This window comes from Colossoma macropomum, unplaced genomic scaffold (assembly GCF_904425465.1).
Source record: "Colossoma macropomum unplaced genomic scaffold, Colossoma_macropomum, whole genome shotgun sequence".
Classification (NCBI taxonomy): Eukaryota; Metazoa; Chordata; class Actinopteri; order Characiformes; family Serrasalmidae; genus Colossoma; species Colossoma macropomum.
Genome location: NW_023495456.1, coordinates 1,255,632 through 1,273,850, shown reverse-complemented (window position 1 = coordinate 1,273,850; position 18,219 = coordinate 1,255,632). Strand labels below are relative to the sequence as shown.

The window sequence follows — 18,219 nt, the reverse complement described above, 5'->3', positions numbered from 1 at the left end:
AATCTATCTAAGACCCTTTAATCAGGCAAAGCATTCTTTGAGTGTTCATGGTTTTATACAGACACTTCTTTTTCATTTTCTTGACTAAAGAACCCTTGAAGAACCATTTTTTTACCATGGTAACTGATGTACTGTAATAAACTATGCACACTTAAAAAAGATGGTTCTTCAAAGGTTCTTTAGTAAAGAAAATGGTTCTATGTGGAACCATAAACACTCAGGGAAGCCTCTGCATGATTAAAGCCTTCGGCATTGCGAAAGGGTGATGGAGAGTGTGCTGAAGCTGGTTCTATATAGAACCTTTTCGAAAAGGGTTCTTCTATTGTTACGATGTCAAGCTTGTAACTAGAGCTGGGCGATATGGCCAAAAACGTTATCACGATAAACAAAACTCATATAGTTCGATATCGATACATATCGCGATAAATGTCAATTAGGGGTGGGAATCTTTAGGCACCTCACGATTCGATTCGATTACGATTCAGAGGCTGCGATGCGATTATAAAACGATTATCGATGCATCTTGATGCATCTTTTTTTCCTATACATGATTTCTATTTTCTTACTGTCTGAGGACTTGGTAATGTTAAAGCAGAGTATTTGTAATGATCCATAATGCATTTACATCCAATATCTTTTATTAATAAGACAAATGGAAGTAATGTGGTAAGTGAACTGGAAGGCTCTCATTCACTGCTCTTGTTTGGAGACGCTGCTGCCACTCATCTGAGATAAAATGCGCTGTTACGGTGAAATAAGATAAGTGGTGATGGATGACCACGCAGCACATTATATATTATTTAGGGATTTCATTAGTTTGGTTTTGGTTTCGTGATGGGGGGGGGGTGGGGGGTGCGAAAGACTGCAGGTCACCTAGCAACGAGGTTTCGCCTGGTTAGTAGCGAACATCTGGAGACGAATGGACTTATTCGCATTTATAAGCAGAGCAGTTGGTTTCCTGGTACGTTAAATCTGCAACGAGAGACTGTCGAACACTAACTAAAAGATGCGAAGCTGTGAAGATGAAGTCGCTTCTCTAATTTTCCTGTTCCACCTTAAATGTTGCCACTTTTACATTCAGCGCCTCAGTCAGAATTTAAGGTGGAACCGGAAAGTTCAGCAAGAAGCTGGCGAATGAGAAGCGACTTCAGCCTCGTAAAACAGCGGAAAGCTGAGAGACATTTTACAAGAAACTATTAAATTTTTGAACAGTTGAAGAGTTGGAAGAAAAGCGGCTGTAGTTGAAGCTTAAAGCAGAGCGAAGTAAATTCGTTTATATTTTTAGCCCATTTTTAGCACATTATCACATACTGGACATTAAATGTTGTGGCTCCCAAAGTTTGATTTTTGCCGAAAGGACAAAATGTCTCTTCTTAACATTTGTGTTGTGACTCCTGATCTAACCTGGCTTTAATGCAGAGGGAGCCGGTCGGATTTCTCACTCATCCAGTAGTGTTTTTGTTATGTGCCGCCACAGACTGTCCGGGCGCTGCACTTACCCACTTCCAAGTTCCGCCCTTTGCGTTCCATCAACATTACGCTATAAATTAAATATTTAGAAAAACGATTTTTGACATTTATGAATCGATTCAGAATCGTCCACGTCTGCATCACGATGCATCTAAGAAACGATTTTTTCCCGCACCCCTAATGTCAATCATTATTTCTTTCCCGTTTGAAGGCTGATTTTTGCTCCTGGGTGGTTAATTCCTGTTTTAAACTATCACTTATGGTCCGATCATGACGAACGCTCACCAAACAGTGGAACATTTCACTAATCTGTCTTGGGACAGTGGGAGAAAGTTTCTGAGCTGTTTTTATCAGCTGGAAATGCACAGCTGCAATTTTTGTAATAGTCATGATTTAAGAAAGAAAACAGATTATTTTAGCTGTCTGGTGTCGAGCGCTCGGCTACCGCGCTACAAACGCTAAACAAGTGGCCAACAACAGAGCTGAACTCTTTAGTTTCTCAACAACGACAACTCGGTTCAGGAGGTCACTGCGGTCACTCCTACCACATCCATGTCAGAGCAGATCACAGTATTCAGACACCAGCTAGACGGCTGGGTTTCTCTATGCTACCGTAGTAGTTTAAGGGGTGAACCGCAGTGTATCTGACGCTCGCTGTGTAAAAGCGTTATCTGCAGTGTGAATCTCTCACACCAGTCACAGAGTCCTCCTTTTAGGCACGTTTAAACTGAAAGCGGTGATTTTGTGTCGTGTTTGATCTACAGTATCATCAATTCACCGTGTTGTGCCGGAGCACTGCTTCAATTAGCCAGCTGCTAAAAACAGCTAGCCTGGAAAGACAGCGCTCTCCCGCTCTCCAACGCCTCACAGCTTCCTCAGTTTACTTTCGAACATGAACCACTTCTTTCTTTCACTTTCGTTGCTCGAGAATGCACTAATACTCAAATATGACGGTTTGGCGCTGTAACACGGCGCTGCAGACGTGATTTAACACCGCTAAAGTTGTTAGGATGTTAGTAAAGAGGTGAGTTCACTGTAGGACAGTACAGTTACACCACTGACCTCATCACTCACACTCGGTCACAGGAGAACAGATCGCCGGGCGCTCCACTCAGACAGGGACTGTATAACTCCGCGTTTCAGACGTTGCTAAAGTATATTTGGCAACCCTTTTTTACTCGTGGCCCCCTCCCTCTCTAATCAAGTCAAAAAACTCGGAAGTGCGCCCTCTCCTGGTGACGGCGGAGTAGTGTCACTTTCCTTGCAGTAGAAAACGGCACCAGGGCTTTCGTTAAAACGTGGAAGTGTGAGAATGGTGTATTATATCGAACATTTATCGAACCTGTCTTATCGCTCTATCGAGGAAAAGTTATATCGCGATACTTATCGTTATCGTTTTATCGCCCAGCCCTACTTGTAACAATAGTAGAACACTTTTTGGGTGCTATATAAAACCAAATACAACACATTCTACATCTGAAGAACCCTTTCTTGATGCAAAGAAGGCTTTAATCAGGCAAAGGGTTCTTTGAGTATTCATGGTTCTATATCTTTACTAAAGAACCCTTGAAGAATCTTTTTTAAGTGCGTTATGGTGAGTGAAGGTGGTAAACTGGAACACTCAATAAAGAAATAAATTACAGTAGTCCTAAAAAGAGATGTATATTTCTTGCTTTCCTGCTTGTGAGATTTGCCACTTTTTTCACTTTTTAGAAGTAAAAAGGGCCTCAAAAGTCAGTAAGTCTAGCGGCTCAGGCACGAATGAGGCAGAGACACGTTTACCACAGAAGATTCAGTGGTTGTATGAGTCCATAATTCATATTTATATCAAATATTCTGGCAGTAAAATGAGACCCGTGGCTGTAGCCCAATATCCAGACCCTAAACTCACCCCTGGGCATTCACAGTTAAAAATGGGGACATTTCCGGGGGCAGCTCCAGCCGAGGACAGACCACCAAACCAAGGACCATCCCCGGAAAACGGGGATGTCGGTCACCCTAAAACAGGGCAAACTATCCACGAAAAGTCCAGAGCTGTTCTTAGGATAAACCCACATTGGTCGCTGTTAAACTGGTGGCTCCAATAAACTCTTCCTCGCTTGTATTCCTACACCACGTGCAGTCTCACAGTAACCCTGTTCCCTGACTCGTTTTGGAAACATGTTTAAACATCTAAGCAGTAATTTTTAATCATCACTTTTAGTCGGCTCTCGACTTCTACTCAACGCAATTAGGAAGCTGAATAATTAAAGCTTAAAAAGCCAGACTGCTCTGTTGTAATCACAGCAGCTCAGGAGGGAAAAAGAGTGTTTCTCAGATCTTCATCATCAGCTGGAGACAGTCATGCGGTAAATGATGTCATCATTCATAACAAAACTCTTTATCCAATAGCTTAAGAACTAAAACGCCACACATCTCTTTTAACAGCACAAATGCGATTGTTTTAGGACTGAGCGACATCACTGGTCTATTATTGCTTAATAACTTACAAATGAAACAGCACAAATATTTCTTTTACCGGCACAAACGAAGAAGACTGTTTTGGTTTGATTTAGCTGCTGATCAGGGGCTGAGCTATGTCACACGTCAAAAACTGCTATGTAGCACAAACGAATGGGACCATTTTGGGGCGATTTGGACGTTAACGGGGGGCTGAGTGACATCGCAGGTCATAAAAGAGATTGTGTAATTTCTCGAAAACGGCGCCACCACAAATGATGATTCCTACTGCACAAACCAGCACAGATGAATATCGGCACGTTTGTTCCATTACTCATCACATGGGGGGGCCAGCTTCATGGAGGTCTGTTCTGTGAGGGTCCATGGGGGTCCTGACCATTGAAGAACAGGGTAACAAAGTATGCAGAGAAACAGATGGACTACAGTCTGTAACTGTAGAGCTACACAGTGAAACTATATGGTGTGTGGAGCTGATAAAATGGACAATGAGTGGAGATACAAGGAGGCGGAATAAGACACTTTAATGAGATAAAATTACTCAATGTCTCAAAATAAGTTCTGCAATCTTATAATATTTTTCAGCAGTATCATAATGAGAAATATCAGTTATACTGATAAAATGTCATTTTCTACAGTGAGACTGAGGATATATGTGTATAGAAATCATGAACACACTGCGTAGATGTGACATTCATGAATGTAAAGGAAGTCGGAGCTGTTGTTTAATATGCGCACCGTTCAGCTACACTTCGACATTCAGTTCATGTTTATTTACAGCTCACAGTAAGTCTGCAGCACCTTCATGAAGACTTGGATGAGATTTGACACATTTACTTCTAGTCATAGCATCACAAGCCTTGTAGCTCCGTTTCTAAACTAAAGAAGCAAAATTTGGACACCAAACATGCATCGATCAGGCATAACATTATGACCACCTCCTTGTTTCTACGCTCATTGTCCATTTTATCAGCTCCACTTACTATATAGGTGCACTTTGTAGTTCTACAGTTACAGACTGTAGTCCATCTGTTTCTCTGATACTTTGTTAGCCCCCTTTTACCCTGTTCTTCAGTGGTCAGGACCCCCATGGACCCTCACAGAGCAGGTACTATTTGGGTGGTGGATCATTCTCAGCACTGACGTGGTGGTGGTGTGTTAGTGTGTGTTGTGCTGGTCTGAGTGGATCAGACACAGCAGTGCTGCTGGAGCTTTTAAACACCTCAGTGTCACTGCTGGACTGAGAATCGTCCACCAACCAAAAATATCCAGCCAACAGCGTCCTGTGGGCAGCGTCCTGTGACCACTGATGAAGGACTAGAGGATGACCAACACAAACTGTGCAGCAGCAGATGAGCTATCGTCTCTGACTTTACATCTACAAGGTGGACTGACAAGGTAGGAGTGTCTAATAGAGTGGACAGTGAGTGGACACAGTGTTTAAAAATTCCAGCAGCTCTGCTGTGTCTGATCCACTCGTACCAGCGCAACACACACTAACACACCACCACCACGTCAGTGTTACTGCAGTGCTGAGAATGATCCACCATCCAAATAGTGCCTGCTCTGTGAGGGTCCATGGGGGTCCTGACCACTGAAGAACAGGGTAAAAGGGGGCTAACAAAGTATAAGAGAAACAGATGGACTACAGTCTGTAACTGTAGAACTACAAAGTGCACCTATATAGTAAGTGGAGCTGATAAAATGGACAATGAGCGTAGAAACAAGGAGGTGCTCATAATGTTATGCCTGATCTGTGTGTCTTGGCTGATCGACTCCATCTGCGGTGAGTGGAAAATGGTGTAAATTAGATTTTTGACTTTAAGCCTGATGATCTGTTGATACCAGATGGAACTGAATAGCATCATCACGTTATTGAAAATACCTCAAACACATATTATCAATACTGAAACGTTTGATTTCCATCATTTTCATTCTCGTTTTATCACTGAGGCCTAACATTGTGGTACGTGAATGTACATGAGGGTGCGACCTCTCTCACCTGGTACTCGCTGGGCCAGAAGGTGCTGACGGCCAGCTCCACCTGGTGCCACTCCTGGCCATTCGATCCAGAAACGTTCCACACGGAATTGCCCTGCGGCCCGCCGTTCACCCGGACGTACACGTTGAGCCCTCCGGGGCTGTGGCCGTCGCGGCTATACAGGAAGTAGCTGAACTGTACGCAGTGCGTGTCGTTTTCGCTCAGCGGACGCAGCAGCAGCTGAGCGCGCTGACCCGACCCGTGCTGAGAAGCGTTGACCAGCATATAGGAGCCTGCAGAAAGAGAAAGAGAGAGAGGGTCAGATTGAGCAGCTCCTGCCCGTACAGTGGATAATTAATCAGCGCAGGACTCTTTGCATATAAAGTACTGGCTGATTCCCGTCTGGAACAGAAAGACAGAGATAGAGGGAGACAGACAAAGACAGACGGTGTGCAACCAGAAGGGTCCTGTCTCGCGGTTAAAGCGCGCCTCATATTTTTTTCCCTTCTCGTTTCTCCTTCGGGTAAAGATGCAGACAGAGTCATCCTCCACAGCTCAGAAGTTCTTTTTAAAACAGGGCCTAATAAGCACAGGGCCGAGTCCAAAAAGGCAGCCTTGAACCTCCCCGTCTCTGAAGGTACTAAGGTGAGATAGCGCTTTATCTCCGAGGACTGTGTTTTTGACAGGTTCGTGTCCACAAAGCCCATCGAGCCGGCAGAAAATTCACATTCTGACATATTCTGTCTGCAGAATGAACCCTGCTCTGGTCCTGCCACTGCGAGAGAGAGAGTGGAATAGACAACAAGCCCAAAGTTCTGACCAAAGTTACTCAAGCTCAAACGGTTCAAAGAGAAACATAAATGGTCCCCAGGGGCTGCATTACTGAAACTTTATATCTTCAGTCTCAAGCTGAAGAGAAATTCCACTGTTTTTTAAAAGTTTCTGCATAATTAAACAAACGGGATGTGAACAGAGTCATTCAGATAGACTATAATAATTATAATTACATTATATTACAATTAATTACATAATTATATTGACTCACACATCTATTATATGGTTCTCTTATAAAACATGAGATTATGAAATGGTACCTATATATGGGTGTTTCCAATAAATCGGCCACACTGTATAAATGCAACATCTTTAAATGGGAACTTTCAACATTTCTGCATCACTCAGTGGTTGAAATGTAAGCAAAGTCAGAGTGGTTTGGTGTGAAACTAGGTGGGAACCAGGGGTTGCCATGACTACAACACATATATAGACATTTTATTTACTATCCAGAACCACCAGTGAACCTACACGAGTCTTCTGAGTTTATATGGAATACTGATGATGGAAAATCTGAAATAATAAGTTTTCTTTGGGGACTATTTTGCCTCACAGCGCCCTGCATATTATGCATCCCTCCAACACGAATGGATTTATATGCCAAAATCTTCCTATTGATGGAGAATGTGTTGTATTTGGTTCTATATGCACCTAAGGGTTCTTGTACTATTACAAGATTGACATTGTAACAATAGAAGAACCCTTTTGGTGCTATAGAGTAGCAGATTTTATATAGAACCATTTATAACACATCCTCCATCAGTCTGAAGAACCATTTCCCATGCAAAGAACCTCATAAGCATGCAAATGGTTTTATTTAGATCTCATGGCTCTATACAGAACCATTGCCTTTACTAGAGAACTGCTGAAGAACCATCCGGTGCTTATTATCAGTGCCCCCATCTCTACTTCATCCATCAATACAAAGTGCACCAACATTGTAGGCTTTTCTGATAAAATGGCCAAGTTGGATAGACAGATAGCTCAGTTTATATTAAAGGGGAAGTCTATCCAAAATGAAAATTTTCAGCTAAACATTGCTACATCTGTAAACATGCTTACTCGCCTCCCACAGAGGTGCTGCAGTAGTCTCTAGAGCAGGGGTCTTTAATTAAAATTCAATAAGGTCCAGTTAGAGAACATTTCCTCAAGCAAAGGTCCGAAACATCATAATGTCTAACCTGCATTATGATTCAGTGCCATATACTGTTTACTGAAGTAGCCTAGTAGGTATATCAGCATCTTATACAGTCAGATAGATCACGCCATGTGAAATAACTTCCCTCTGACTCACTTTCTTCTCCGACTGCTGTGTCTCGCCTCGTCCCTCCCCTGTGTGTGCGTCACTCACTCGAGTTTTAGAGCTCATCGTAATGCACAGTTCTGATTGGCTGAGTAGCGTCATGCGTGATATTGAGTTTCCCAGGCTGCTAAAGCTACCATAAAGGCTAGAAAAGCTACACCGATTAAAATAGGACCACCCCATTCAAAATCAAATAATTCTCATAGGACAGCGCCTGGGTGCGGACTCGGACTGCGGTCCACCTATTAGTGACCTAAAGTATGATTTTCCGGTTTAAAGACTAGAAAAACCCCCTTCTAATGATGTATCTTGAAGGTAGAGGTAAATTTTGAAAGACTACAAGTGCTTTGTGGTGGGTATTTAGACGCTGTTTGATTTTTTTCAGCATCTGGAGGAATTACTCCTTAGAATTTTTAGTTTGATGACCAGTCTGAGTGCTAGACTGCTAATGCTAGCTAGCACCACAGATGTATTCATTAGCCTCCGAAGCAGCGGGAGGCAGTCAGGATTGGATTAAACCACAGGGATTGCCAATTAATGCATGCTGGGCATTGTGGTAAAAAGAAAATCCTGAATACTGTCAAACCGATGAAGCTGAGGGATATAAAGCTGAATCCTACATAGCAGAACAATCCAAATTTAGGTCCAATTGGCCCTTAAAGTCAGAAATAATTCCTCCTTACAGCTCTGAGTGGACAGAGCCAAAGGACTGTCCTTTCCCTGACAAAAGCCAAAGTCCTGAACTCAGTGGCTGTAAATAGATGGCTGTGGTGTGGGAACAGGGCAGAGGGCAGCGTGGGTAATGTAGTTTATAGAGAAGGTGTAATCAGTGCGGCAATGACAGCCGCAGTTCTCCCTCATTAATCATACTGACATAGTTATTAAAGTTTTAACGTCTGCCAGGAGGGTAAGTGGACACACACACACACACACCTATAAAGGCTCTGGTCCAGCTGCTGCTGACCTTTCCCTCTGTCTCAGTGGCAGGTAAAGTGATTAAGATCCATTCGCCTTAGGGAGCCCATCCTCTACCCCGTCTCTCCACTGGAGGTGGGTGATATGATGATATGTTGGCATTATTGTGATGAATTCAGGGCCCAGGTGACCTGAGCGAAAGTGTGCAGTTTAATGCAGTGGCCACAGCATTACTACACAGGCATACACTAAAAGCATGACCATAACAAAATACACCCAAACCCATTCATTTTCATAGAATTCTTCTGTTAATATGTTTTATGAAAAATGTAATTATTCAGATGAATACAAAAATGAATACACAATCTTCAGTGCTATTTTAGTTCTCATCGCTTGCTTCACTCCAATGCTGCTCCCATAATCCACTGCTGCTTATATAGTCCACTGCCCTTTCACAACCTAAGCCAACGATTTGCCACATGCTGATAACAAAATCTCTCAAATTTGACTATAAACTGAGCAGCTCTGTGATTTTTCAGTTAATGGCATGTATGGAACAGAGCCCAGAGTCCAGTACACAGATCACACTCAGCACAGTAACATCTTCTGCTTAGCAAGCTCACCATCACCCTAAATAAGCACCACAACCTTTAAGGTATTAAAATGTAAACCTTCACAGTTGTACAGGTTGTGCACTTTTTAGATGCTCCCTTAAACAGTAACAAGTCAGGGTTTTGCTGTTTGGAGCCTTCATGCTCAGGAAAATTAAGCAGCACAGCAGACCAGCTTAGACCAATTAAACAATGATGGAGGATGTGTTTTGTATGGTTCTGTATAGCACCAAAAAGGGTTCTTCTATTGTTACAAGCCTGACATTGTAACAATAGAAAAAACTCTTTTTGGTGTTCTATAGAACCCTTATCAAAAAGGTTCTATACAGAACCATCTACAATACACTCTCCATCAGTCTGAAGAACCATTTCACTTTAATTATGCAAAGGGTTCCTTGAGTGTTCATGGTTCTATGTAGAAACATTTCCTTTACTAAAGAACCTTTAAAGAACCATCTTTTGAATAGTGTCGAATAACCAGTTTTGGTTACTTTTCAAAGGATGCTTCATTACAGTTTTTGTAAATGAGATGAAGCTTTTTGAAGTTCCTCCACACAAACGTTCTAGGAAGAACCATTAATTTGGTAATTAGGTTCTTCACACTCGCAAACCGATTCTTTAGGGAACCAAAAGTGGGTGTTATTTGGCATCGTTTAAAGAACCTTTTGCAACACTTTATTGTTAGGAGTTAGGGTTGTAAGATGTAATTAATGTAATAAAAATAAGTATGTAATAAAACTAAAACCTGTCTGACAAATGCGAATAGCAATAGATAAGCAATAGAACACAAGGGAATGTGTTCTATGGTGTTCTATTGCTTTTATACAGCAGTTAAATAAATAAAGTAATAAATTAATAAACTGGGCTGTGAACGCGGCGTTTAATATGTTTTGATGTTCGCAGCTCCTTCACCAAATTATAGTTACACACAGCCGGCAGTTCGTTCTCCAGCTCCTTACAGTAAATTCCCAAACTGTCATCACCACTGAGCAGCTTTTCAGTCAGCAGCTGAGACAGAAGAACAGCTGAACAAACTGGAATCAGCCAGAAATGAACCCAACACCATTCACCAAACGTGTAGTCTGATCTTCAGAGTCTGACCAAATCAGACTGAGTCATAAAACTGCCGCAATATCAAGTTCAGCTCAGTTTTGTCAGTTTTTGCCAGATCAGTATTAATGTTGTTTTGTTCCAGCCAGTCTGTAAAGCATCTTACAGCCCATTTAGTTTGGCGAATGGTGTTGGGTTCATTTCTGGCTGATTCCAGGTTGTTTAGCTGTTCTTCTTTCACAGCTGCCGACTGAAAAGCTGCTCAGTGGTGACGACAGTTTGGGAATTTAGTGTCGTCTCATCTTCAGAGTCTGACCAAATCAGCTGGACAGGACAGATCACTAACTGGAAAAATCACCAACATCTGACTCAACAGGTGGTGCCTGGGAGTAGAATTAAATGCATGAGGTGCATCAAAACTACAGAAAGCCCCGTCCTAAATTTAGATTCTAAATTTAGGCTGAAAAGTTGCATCGGCTGGAAACAGTGTACGGGGATGCTCTGAGATTTGTGCGTCAAAGGATAAATAAACGGGAGTTGAGAACAGGTGGCATCCCTTAACCTTAAAATTGAGGCCCCAGCGTTGGTGGGAGGGGAATTGGTGAATGCCGAATCCAAGCTGTTGCAACTTTCATGAGGGATTTGCCTGCTTAGACGCCGTTTCTAATCAAATGTAGAACATTTATGAAGCGCCTCTGAGCTCGAGAGTCCGTCGGCCGCAGCGCGAGATTATTCATGAGGGGAGGAAGACATATGGCGGCAAGGCAGCTATGAAGCGAAGCGGATGGCAGGCGCGTTTCCCAAGGTGACCTGCACCCTGACGCGTGAACTGAAAAGCAGTGTGGAGCGAGTTGGGTGTATTTGGGAGGTAAATATGTTGGGAAACAAACTCTCTTCGACAGCAAACTGTAAGTGGGAGAGATATACAGGCATCCATGAGGTTTCAAGGGCAAAATAACAGTCCTTTCCTTTAAGAAGGAATAATAGCTCCTGTGAAAAGCACTACAGATAGAATTGGGTTGAGCTTAGAGTTCTCAGTGTGTTTATTTATTTACTTATTTATTTATTTTTTGCTCAGACTCCTGTAACAGTCCTCGGTTGTATTTTGATCCCTATTGAATTGAATTTTGATCCCTATTGCAACAAAATTGCACCGAAACCGGCAGTGGCAAAGCCAGAGGGGTGGCTGGGGTGGCACTGTCTACCCCTAATATCTGGTTAGCCACCCTGGGACACCACTTCACTTTCTATCACGTAACTGGCTGACTGCTTCAATCCACTCATCTAGGAGAAACAGTTCAGTACATACATGCATGTAAGGCCCAGTCCCATTTCACCCCTCGCCCCTACTACTCAGCCCTACCCCTTTGTTTTGCGCATTCACGTCTACGGGTAGGATGTCCTGATTCTTGTTGAGATAGAGGGGTAGGGCGAAGTGTTGGGGCTACATGACCCTCCAAACAGAGTTTTTTCAGAGTGTCATGAGGAAAAACAAGAAGAAACGACAAGATGGCTGAGCAAGAGACCAAAGAAACACACAAATGTGAGAATTTTCTCTGTTAAAAAATTATGATAACCACTGTATTACCTTAGTTTAATGTTGTTTCAGTGTATTATCGTCCTTTTCTTCATAACAAGCATAAAAAATCGCTAGCACTATGCTGTCTCGGTAGCTAGCTAGCTAAATTTCCCGTTCCACCTTAAATGGTGCAGCAGTTACATTCTGCACCATTTAAGGTAAAACGGGAAAATTCTAATAAGAAGCTAAGGAACTAAAATGTAGTCTTAACTGCTGCACCTTTTTTTAAGGTGGAACAGTAAAATTTGAACAAGAAGCTGAGGTGCTGGAATGTAGTCTAGCTGTTGCACCTTTTTTTAAGGTGGAACGGGAAAATTCAAACAAGGAGCTGAGGCACTGGAATGTAGTCTAGCTGTTGCACCTTTTAAGGTGGAATGGGAGAATTCGAATAAGAAGCTGAGGTGCTGGAATGTAGTCTAGCTGTTGCACCTTTTAAGGTGGAACAGGAGAACTCAAACAAGAAGCTGAGGTGCTGGAATGTAGTCTAGGTGTTGCACCTTTTAAGGTGGAATGGGAGAATTCGAACAAGAAGCTGAGGTGCTGGAATGTAGTCTAGCTGTTGCACCTTTTAAGGTGGAACAGGAAAATTCAAACAAGAAGCTGAGGTGCCTAAATGTGGTCTTAACTGCTGCACCTTTTAAGGTGGAACAGGAAAATTCAAACAAGAAGCTGAGGTGCTGGAATGTAGTCTAGCTGTTGCACCTTTTTTTTAAGGTGGAACGGGAAAATTCAAACAAGAAGCTGAGGTGCCTAAATGTGGTCTTAACTGCTGCAACTTTTTAAAGTGGAACGGGAAAATTCGAACAAGCTGGCAATAAAGACTTCAGCTTCATTGAGAGTTGAAATGCATGAAAAAGGAATGAGGTCGTCGCTCCTGCTGGACAGGTGGGTAACATTAACTTATTTTTGCTGTTTCACAGAATCAGTAGGTCAGTATTTTGCCCCTTTTGCTAATGTTTGTGATAGCAACTGGTTAGTTTCACAGCAGCAACTGTAGTGACAGTTTGCTAACCAACATCCTAGCTAACACTAGATACATTACCTGCTGTGTTGTTCACTGTAATGTTACAACATGGTATTTGTCTGTACAGTTTTATGGTTTTATGGCCACAAATATCTATAAAAGTGTTGTTCGCCTCGGCAATGTGTGTCTATGAATTTGGGGGCGGAGCTTCTGAAGGAGCACTGAAGAGAGGGGTGTAATTGTTCTGCTGTTGAGTTCAAATATCAACACTCATTGTCCAGAATCGTATAGTGCGCCTTTAAAGATGTCATGGTTGGAGTAATGTCCTCTGTGCTTCTATTGAGTTACTCACTGATCTGATGTCAATAATATAATTTTTGTTCACATAAAGTGGAAGAAATGATAAATGGAACAGGCCTTCATCTTGATTTCTGGTCATTTTTGATAAGTACACACAGTTTTTGAATTTGGGCTAAAACTGCACTGGCCAGCTCATTTATGCAGCACAAGAACCGCCACAGAACATCACGTCAAGGAGCGGACAGGCAAAGGGCATCATCACAACGCCTGTATGTTAACTGTCTGGTTAGCATGCATGATCAGTCTAGTGGAAAGCACTTCAGAGTTGCACCACAAAGGCAGAGGAGAGAAAACAGCAGAGGGGAAACACAAAAGGGTGGGATGAAAGAGGTGACTTAAATCAAAAATCTATCTGACCGCCTTTATGCAGATCATGGCTGGAACAGGCTTCTGTGGGCAGCGTTGGAATGGCTCAATAGTCCCTGCTGGCTTTCAAAGCATTGGAGCAGCTGGACTATCAAAATGGAACATATTTTACAACTTCAGCATCGTCCACTATAGTATCGCGATTTTACAGAGAATTTAAAGGGGAAATCCAGTAGTATTTCAACACTTCTGCATAATTAATCTGCTAGTCTGATCTGAAATGCATAATAGTTCACAGTGGTGGTGATAGGAACCAGACGTCCACCTCTAAAAGCTCCCTCACAGAAAATTACTACAGGAAATGGTTATGAATTCACTGCCTGATGACTGAGACACTGTTTTATGACAGTTTTGAGTTTTTTTTAAAACATTTTAAAGGTGGAGGGATAAACGCAGGGCATTGAAACCTATTATTTCAGATTGTCCACTATTTTCCATCATCAACATTCCATATAAACTCAGAAGACTCGTGTTGGTTCACTGGTGGTTCCGGATAGTAAATAAAATGTCTATATTTGTGTTGTAGTCATGGCGACCCCTGGTTCCTATCACCACCACTGTAAAGACATCATTCACACCAAACCACTCTGAGTGTTCACATTTTAACCTTTGAGTTATACAGAAATGTTGAAAAATCAGTGGAATCTCCCTTTAGTTATACACTGTGTGGCCAATTTATCGGAAACAATTATGTTCCCTAACTAAAGGTACTGAAGACCAGTCCAGTGACAAGAGGGCTCAGTCCCAGTTCAGAACCTTTTTTATGAAAATGTACAAGTGTTCATCAAACAGGTCATCTGTAAATAAACATACGATTGGAATTTTTTTGCATACAAAACATCCTAAACCACTAGAAAACGCTTCAGAATTCCTGAAAGCAGAACTTCATAGGTGTTTCTAACATGCAGCGAGCAGAGTTCTGCTCAGACAGCGCTGACCAGTCAGAGTGCTCAAATTAGAGGCGAGGAAGTGGTTCTCCTGGAGGAGCCCACTACATTCCTCAGAAAACATCGATTTCTCTCCCATCTTCCCATCTTCCCATCTTCCCACCTCCCTCCTACACGCACACACACACACACACACACACACACACACACACACAGGCCTGCAGGTCCTGCGGCTCTTGTAACTCTCCACTGATGAGTGTGAGTTCCAGAGACAGTGGCTAAGTTTACATGCAAAGATTTTTGCCAATCCGATTGAATACAATCCGATTACAGATTTAGACTGAGGTGTTTATATGCACACTATTCAACAATTTGATGGAAAATCTTCGTTTACATGCTCACTACAAGTAATCCGATGCAAAATGACGCGCATGCGTGAAGTAGCGCTTAGAGCAAACGTTACCATGACAGCGAACATTACGTAAGGTCCAGTCCGCGTGAGATGAGTTTCCAGTTGGCGTGCTGGAGTTTTTAATTGCTTTAAAATGAGGTCAGACTCAGGAAAACGTGCTTCACATGTACTTATAAAGGAAGTGGCGAAAGGAAGACGTCGTGTTCTGAGACTCATAAGCTGGTCGTCCGTCCCACCGCCGTCTTTTAAAGACCAGAGCCTAAACCTCGTCTCCTCTGCAGACCAGTTAATAAACTTTCGCCATGATGCGACGCACATGCGCAGAACATACTTACACGTTCCGATTGGGATGTAATCGGATTCAGGCGTTTACATGGCTATTATTCTTCTATTTAACGGATTATTTAGAGGTTTACCCACCTCGTTCAATCGGATAGAAATTGTATTCCGAATGGCCTCAATCGGACTAGACTATTCCGATTGAGGTGTTTACATGGACGTATTCTATTCCGATTGAGCTATTAGTCGGATTATAAACGGATTATCAGGCTGCATGTAAACGTGGCTATTGACCAGAATCAGAGAAGAGACAGGAAGAGAAGAGAAGAGAAGAGAAGAGAAGAGAAGAGAAGAGAAGAGAAGAGCAGTAGAGAGAAGAGAAGAGAAGAACAGTAGAGAGAAGAGAAGAGAAGAACAGTAGAGAGAAGAGAAGAGAAGAGATGAGGAGAGAAGAACAGTAGAGAGAAGAGAAGAGAAGAAGAGAAGAACAGTAGAGATGAAAGAAGAGAAGAGAAGAATAGTAGAGAGAAGAGAAGAGAAGAGAAGAACAGTAGAGAGAAGAGAAGAGAAGAGATGAGAAGAGAAGAACAGTAGAGAGAAGAGAAGAGAAGAACAGTAGAGAGAAGAGAAGAGAAGAACAGTAGAGAGAAGAGAAGAGAAGAGAAGAACAGTAGAGAGAAGAGAAGAGATGAGAAGAGAAGAACAGTAGAGAGAAGAGAAGAAAAGAACAGTAGAGAGAAGAGAAGAGAAGAACAGTAGAGAGAAGAGAAGAGAAGAGAAGAACCGTAGAGAGAAGAGAAGAGAAGAACCGTAGAGAGAAGAGAAGAGAAGAGAAGAAGAGAAGAACAGTAGAGATGAAAGAAGAGAAGAGTAGTAGAGAGGAAAGCAAAGAAGAGAAGGGAAGAGAAGAGAAGCAAATTAGAGAAGAGAACAGAAGAGAAGAGAAGAGAAGAGAACCGCTCACTCTGCACGTGCACATCAACATTACTAGTACCAAAGACTACTAACTCTACATACTGTTCTCAGTTAAAGTACAGTCCAGGAGCGCATGGAGAACGTGCTCAGATACTGAAGAGACGAGACTAATTAACAGCCAGAATTCCATGAAATCATCTCAAGTCTGAGTCAGTCGGGCCTCGGTAAGTTCTGCATTAGTTCTGCATAAGAGGTTCCATGTGGAACTGAGAAAAACCAGTCTCATAGGCTAATGATGCTGCTTGAGATTACAACATAAAAGACTGAAAAAGAACTACTGTAGCGGCTTTTCATTAACAAAAGAATGAAAGCTGTGCTTCTGCACTGGTGAACAGGTTCACCTACAGTATTTTTCCACAGTGAAGACATCAAAACTCTGAAATAACAGGTATGGAATTATGAAGACATTAAAGTTATCTTCTAATTTAGCTTCTTCAGAGATGCCGTGATGCAGCTGGTGTCTCTCAAGCAGCTTGATGAGGAGCCACTGGGGATGCTTTTCCAGCAGGACTGAATAACACGTTGCATGACTGAAATGTGTTGCATTCAGTTCTTTACAGATTTTAATCAAACTCATTATTTATTTTTGACCTAGAGGCAAATTTCTTTTTCAGCCTTTTAGGCAGCTGTTTGATTTGGGCTTCGTTTGTTTTGAAAGTGAATGTAAGCCGTGTTAATTCACTGCTAACGCAGTGCCGCAAAACAGCACAAGAGTGCAGTTTGATAAAATGAAGGATTTAATCATCCCTCAGTATTTAGCGCTACCATACACACACATACCACATCAAGTCTGCCTTAAGGATTACTTGGGTTGCATTTATGAGACTTTAGAGGAGAGAAGAGAACTCTGGGAATCACGAGTTTAAATGGAGTTTTCCCACTTTGTAGAAGTTGCAAACTTCCCAGCTCCTATTTGATCATGAATGCATGTAAACAGTGACGTAAACAGAACACACAAAAGAAACGAAGGTTCTGAGCTGGACCAGACTTAATTTAGCCGGAACCAATCCGTTCAATAGATGACTTGGCATCCCTAAATTTAACACCATTATAGTCAAAAAATACGACTTAAAAAAAAAATTATATGATGTCACATTTATTCCCATACATTTATGATCTTATAAATACATCTAGAACCTGTTGAGCATTTCAGAATAATTTAGTTAAACTGTCTTGGACCTTACCCAAAATAATCACCTACACTCTTAAAACAGATGGTTCTTTAGTAAAGACAAAGGTTCTAGATAAACTACGAACAGGCAAAGAACTATTTGTATGCTTAATGGTTCCTTGCATTAGGAAATGGTTCTTCAGACTGATGGAGAATGTGCTGTATATGGTTTTATATAGAACTTTTTTAAAATAGTTCTATATAGCACCAAAAGATTCTGCTGTTGCATACAAGTTTGACATCGTCACAATAACAGAACCCTTTTTGGTGCTATTCTGAGCCATTTCAAAAGGGTTCTATATAGAACCATATACAACACATTCTCCTTTGTTCTTAAGAACCATTTCACCTTGCAGAGAATCATTTAAGCAAGCAAATGGTAGAACTTTTGTCTTTACTAACGAACCTTTAACGAATCTGTACAGTGCAGTACTAGAACATTTGTACCTCACACTTATTCAGTTAATACCTAGAACTTAGGGTACCTTGAAAGAAAGTGTTACCAGAGCTTTACATCCAATCCCAAACTTTTAATTGATACTGTATATTTATACAGATGAATACACAATTCTGCTAAAAACTGCTGGCGGTCAAGGTTAATAAGG

At 41.9% G+C, this 18,219-nt stretch overlaps 1 protein-coding gene across 1 annotated transcript in view; it reads right to left on the bottom strand.

Annotated features, from left to right (window-relative positions):
- ptprua (protein tyrosine phosphatase receptor type Ua) overlaps positions 1–18,219 on the bottom strand; it is a 425,958-nt gene that overhangs the window by 230,359 nt on the left and 177,380 nt on the right. Inside the window, exon 3 of the mRNA XM_036562583.1 lies at positions 5,930–6,201. Within this exon, the coding sequence (XP_036418476.1) occupies positions 5,930–6,201 (272 nt within the window). The remainder of the gene's footprint in view (positions 1–5,929; positions 6,202–18,219) is intronic.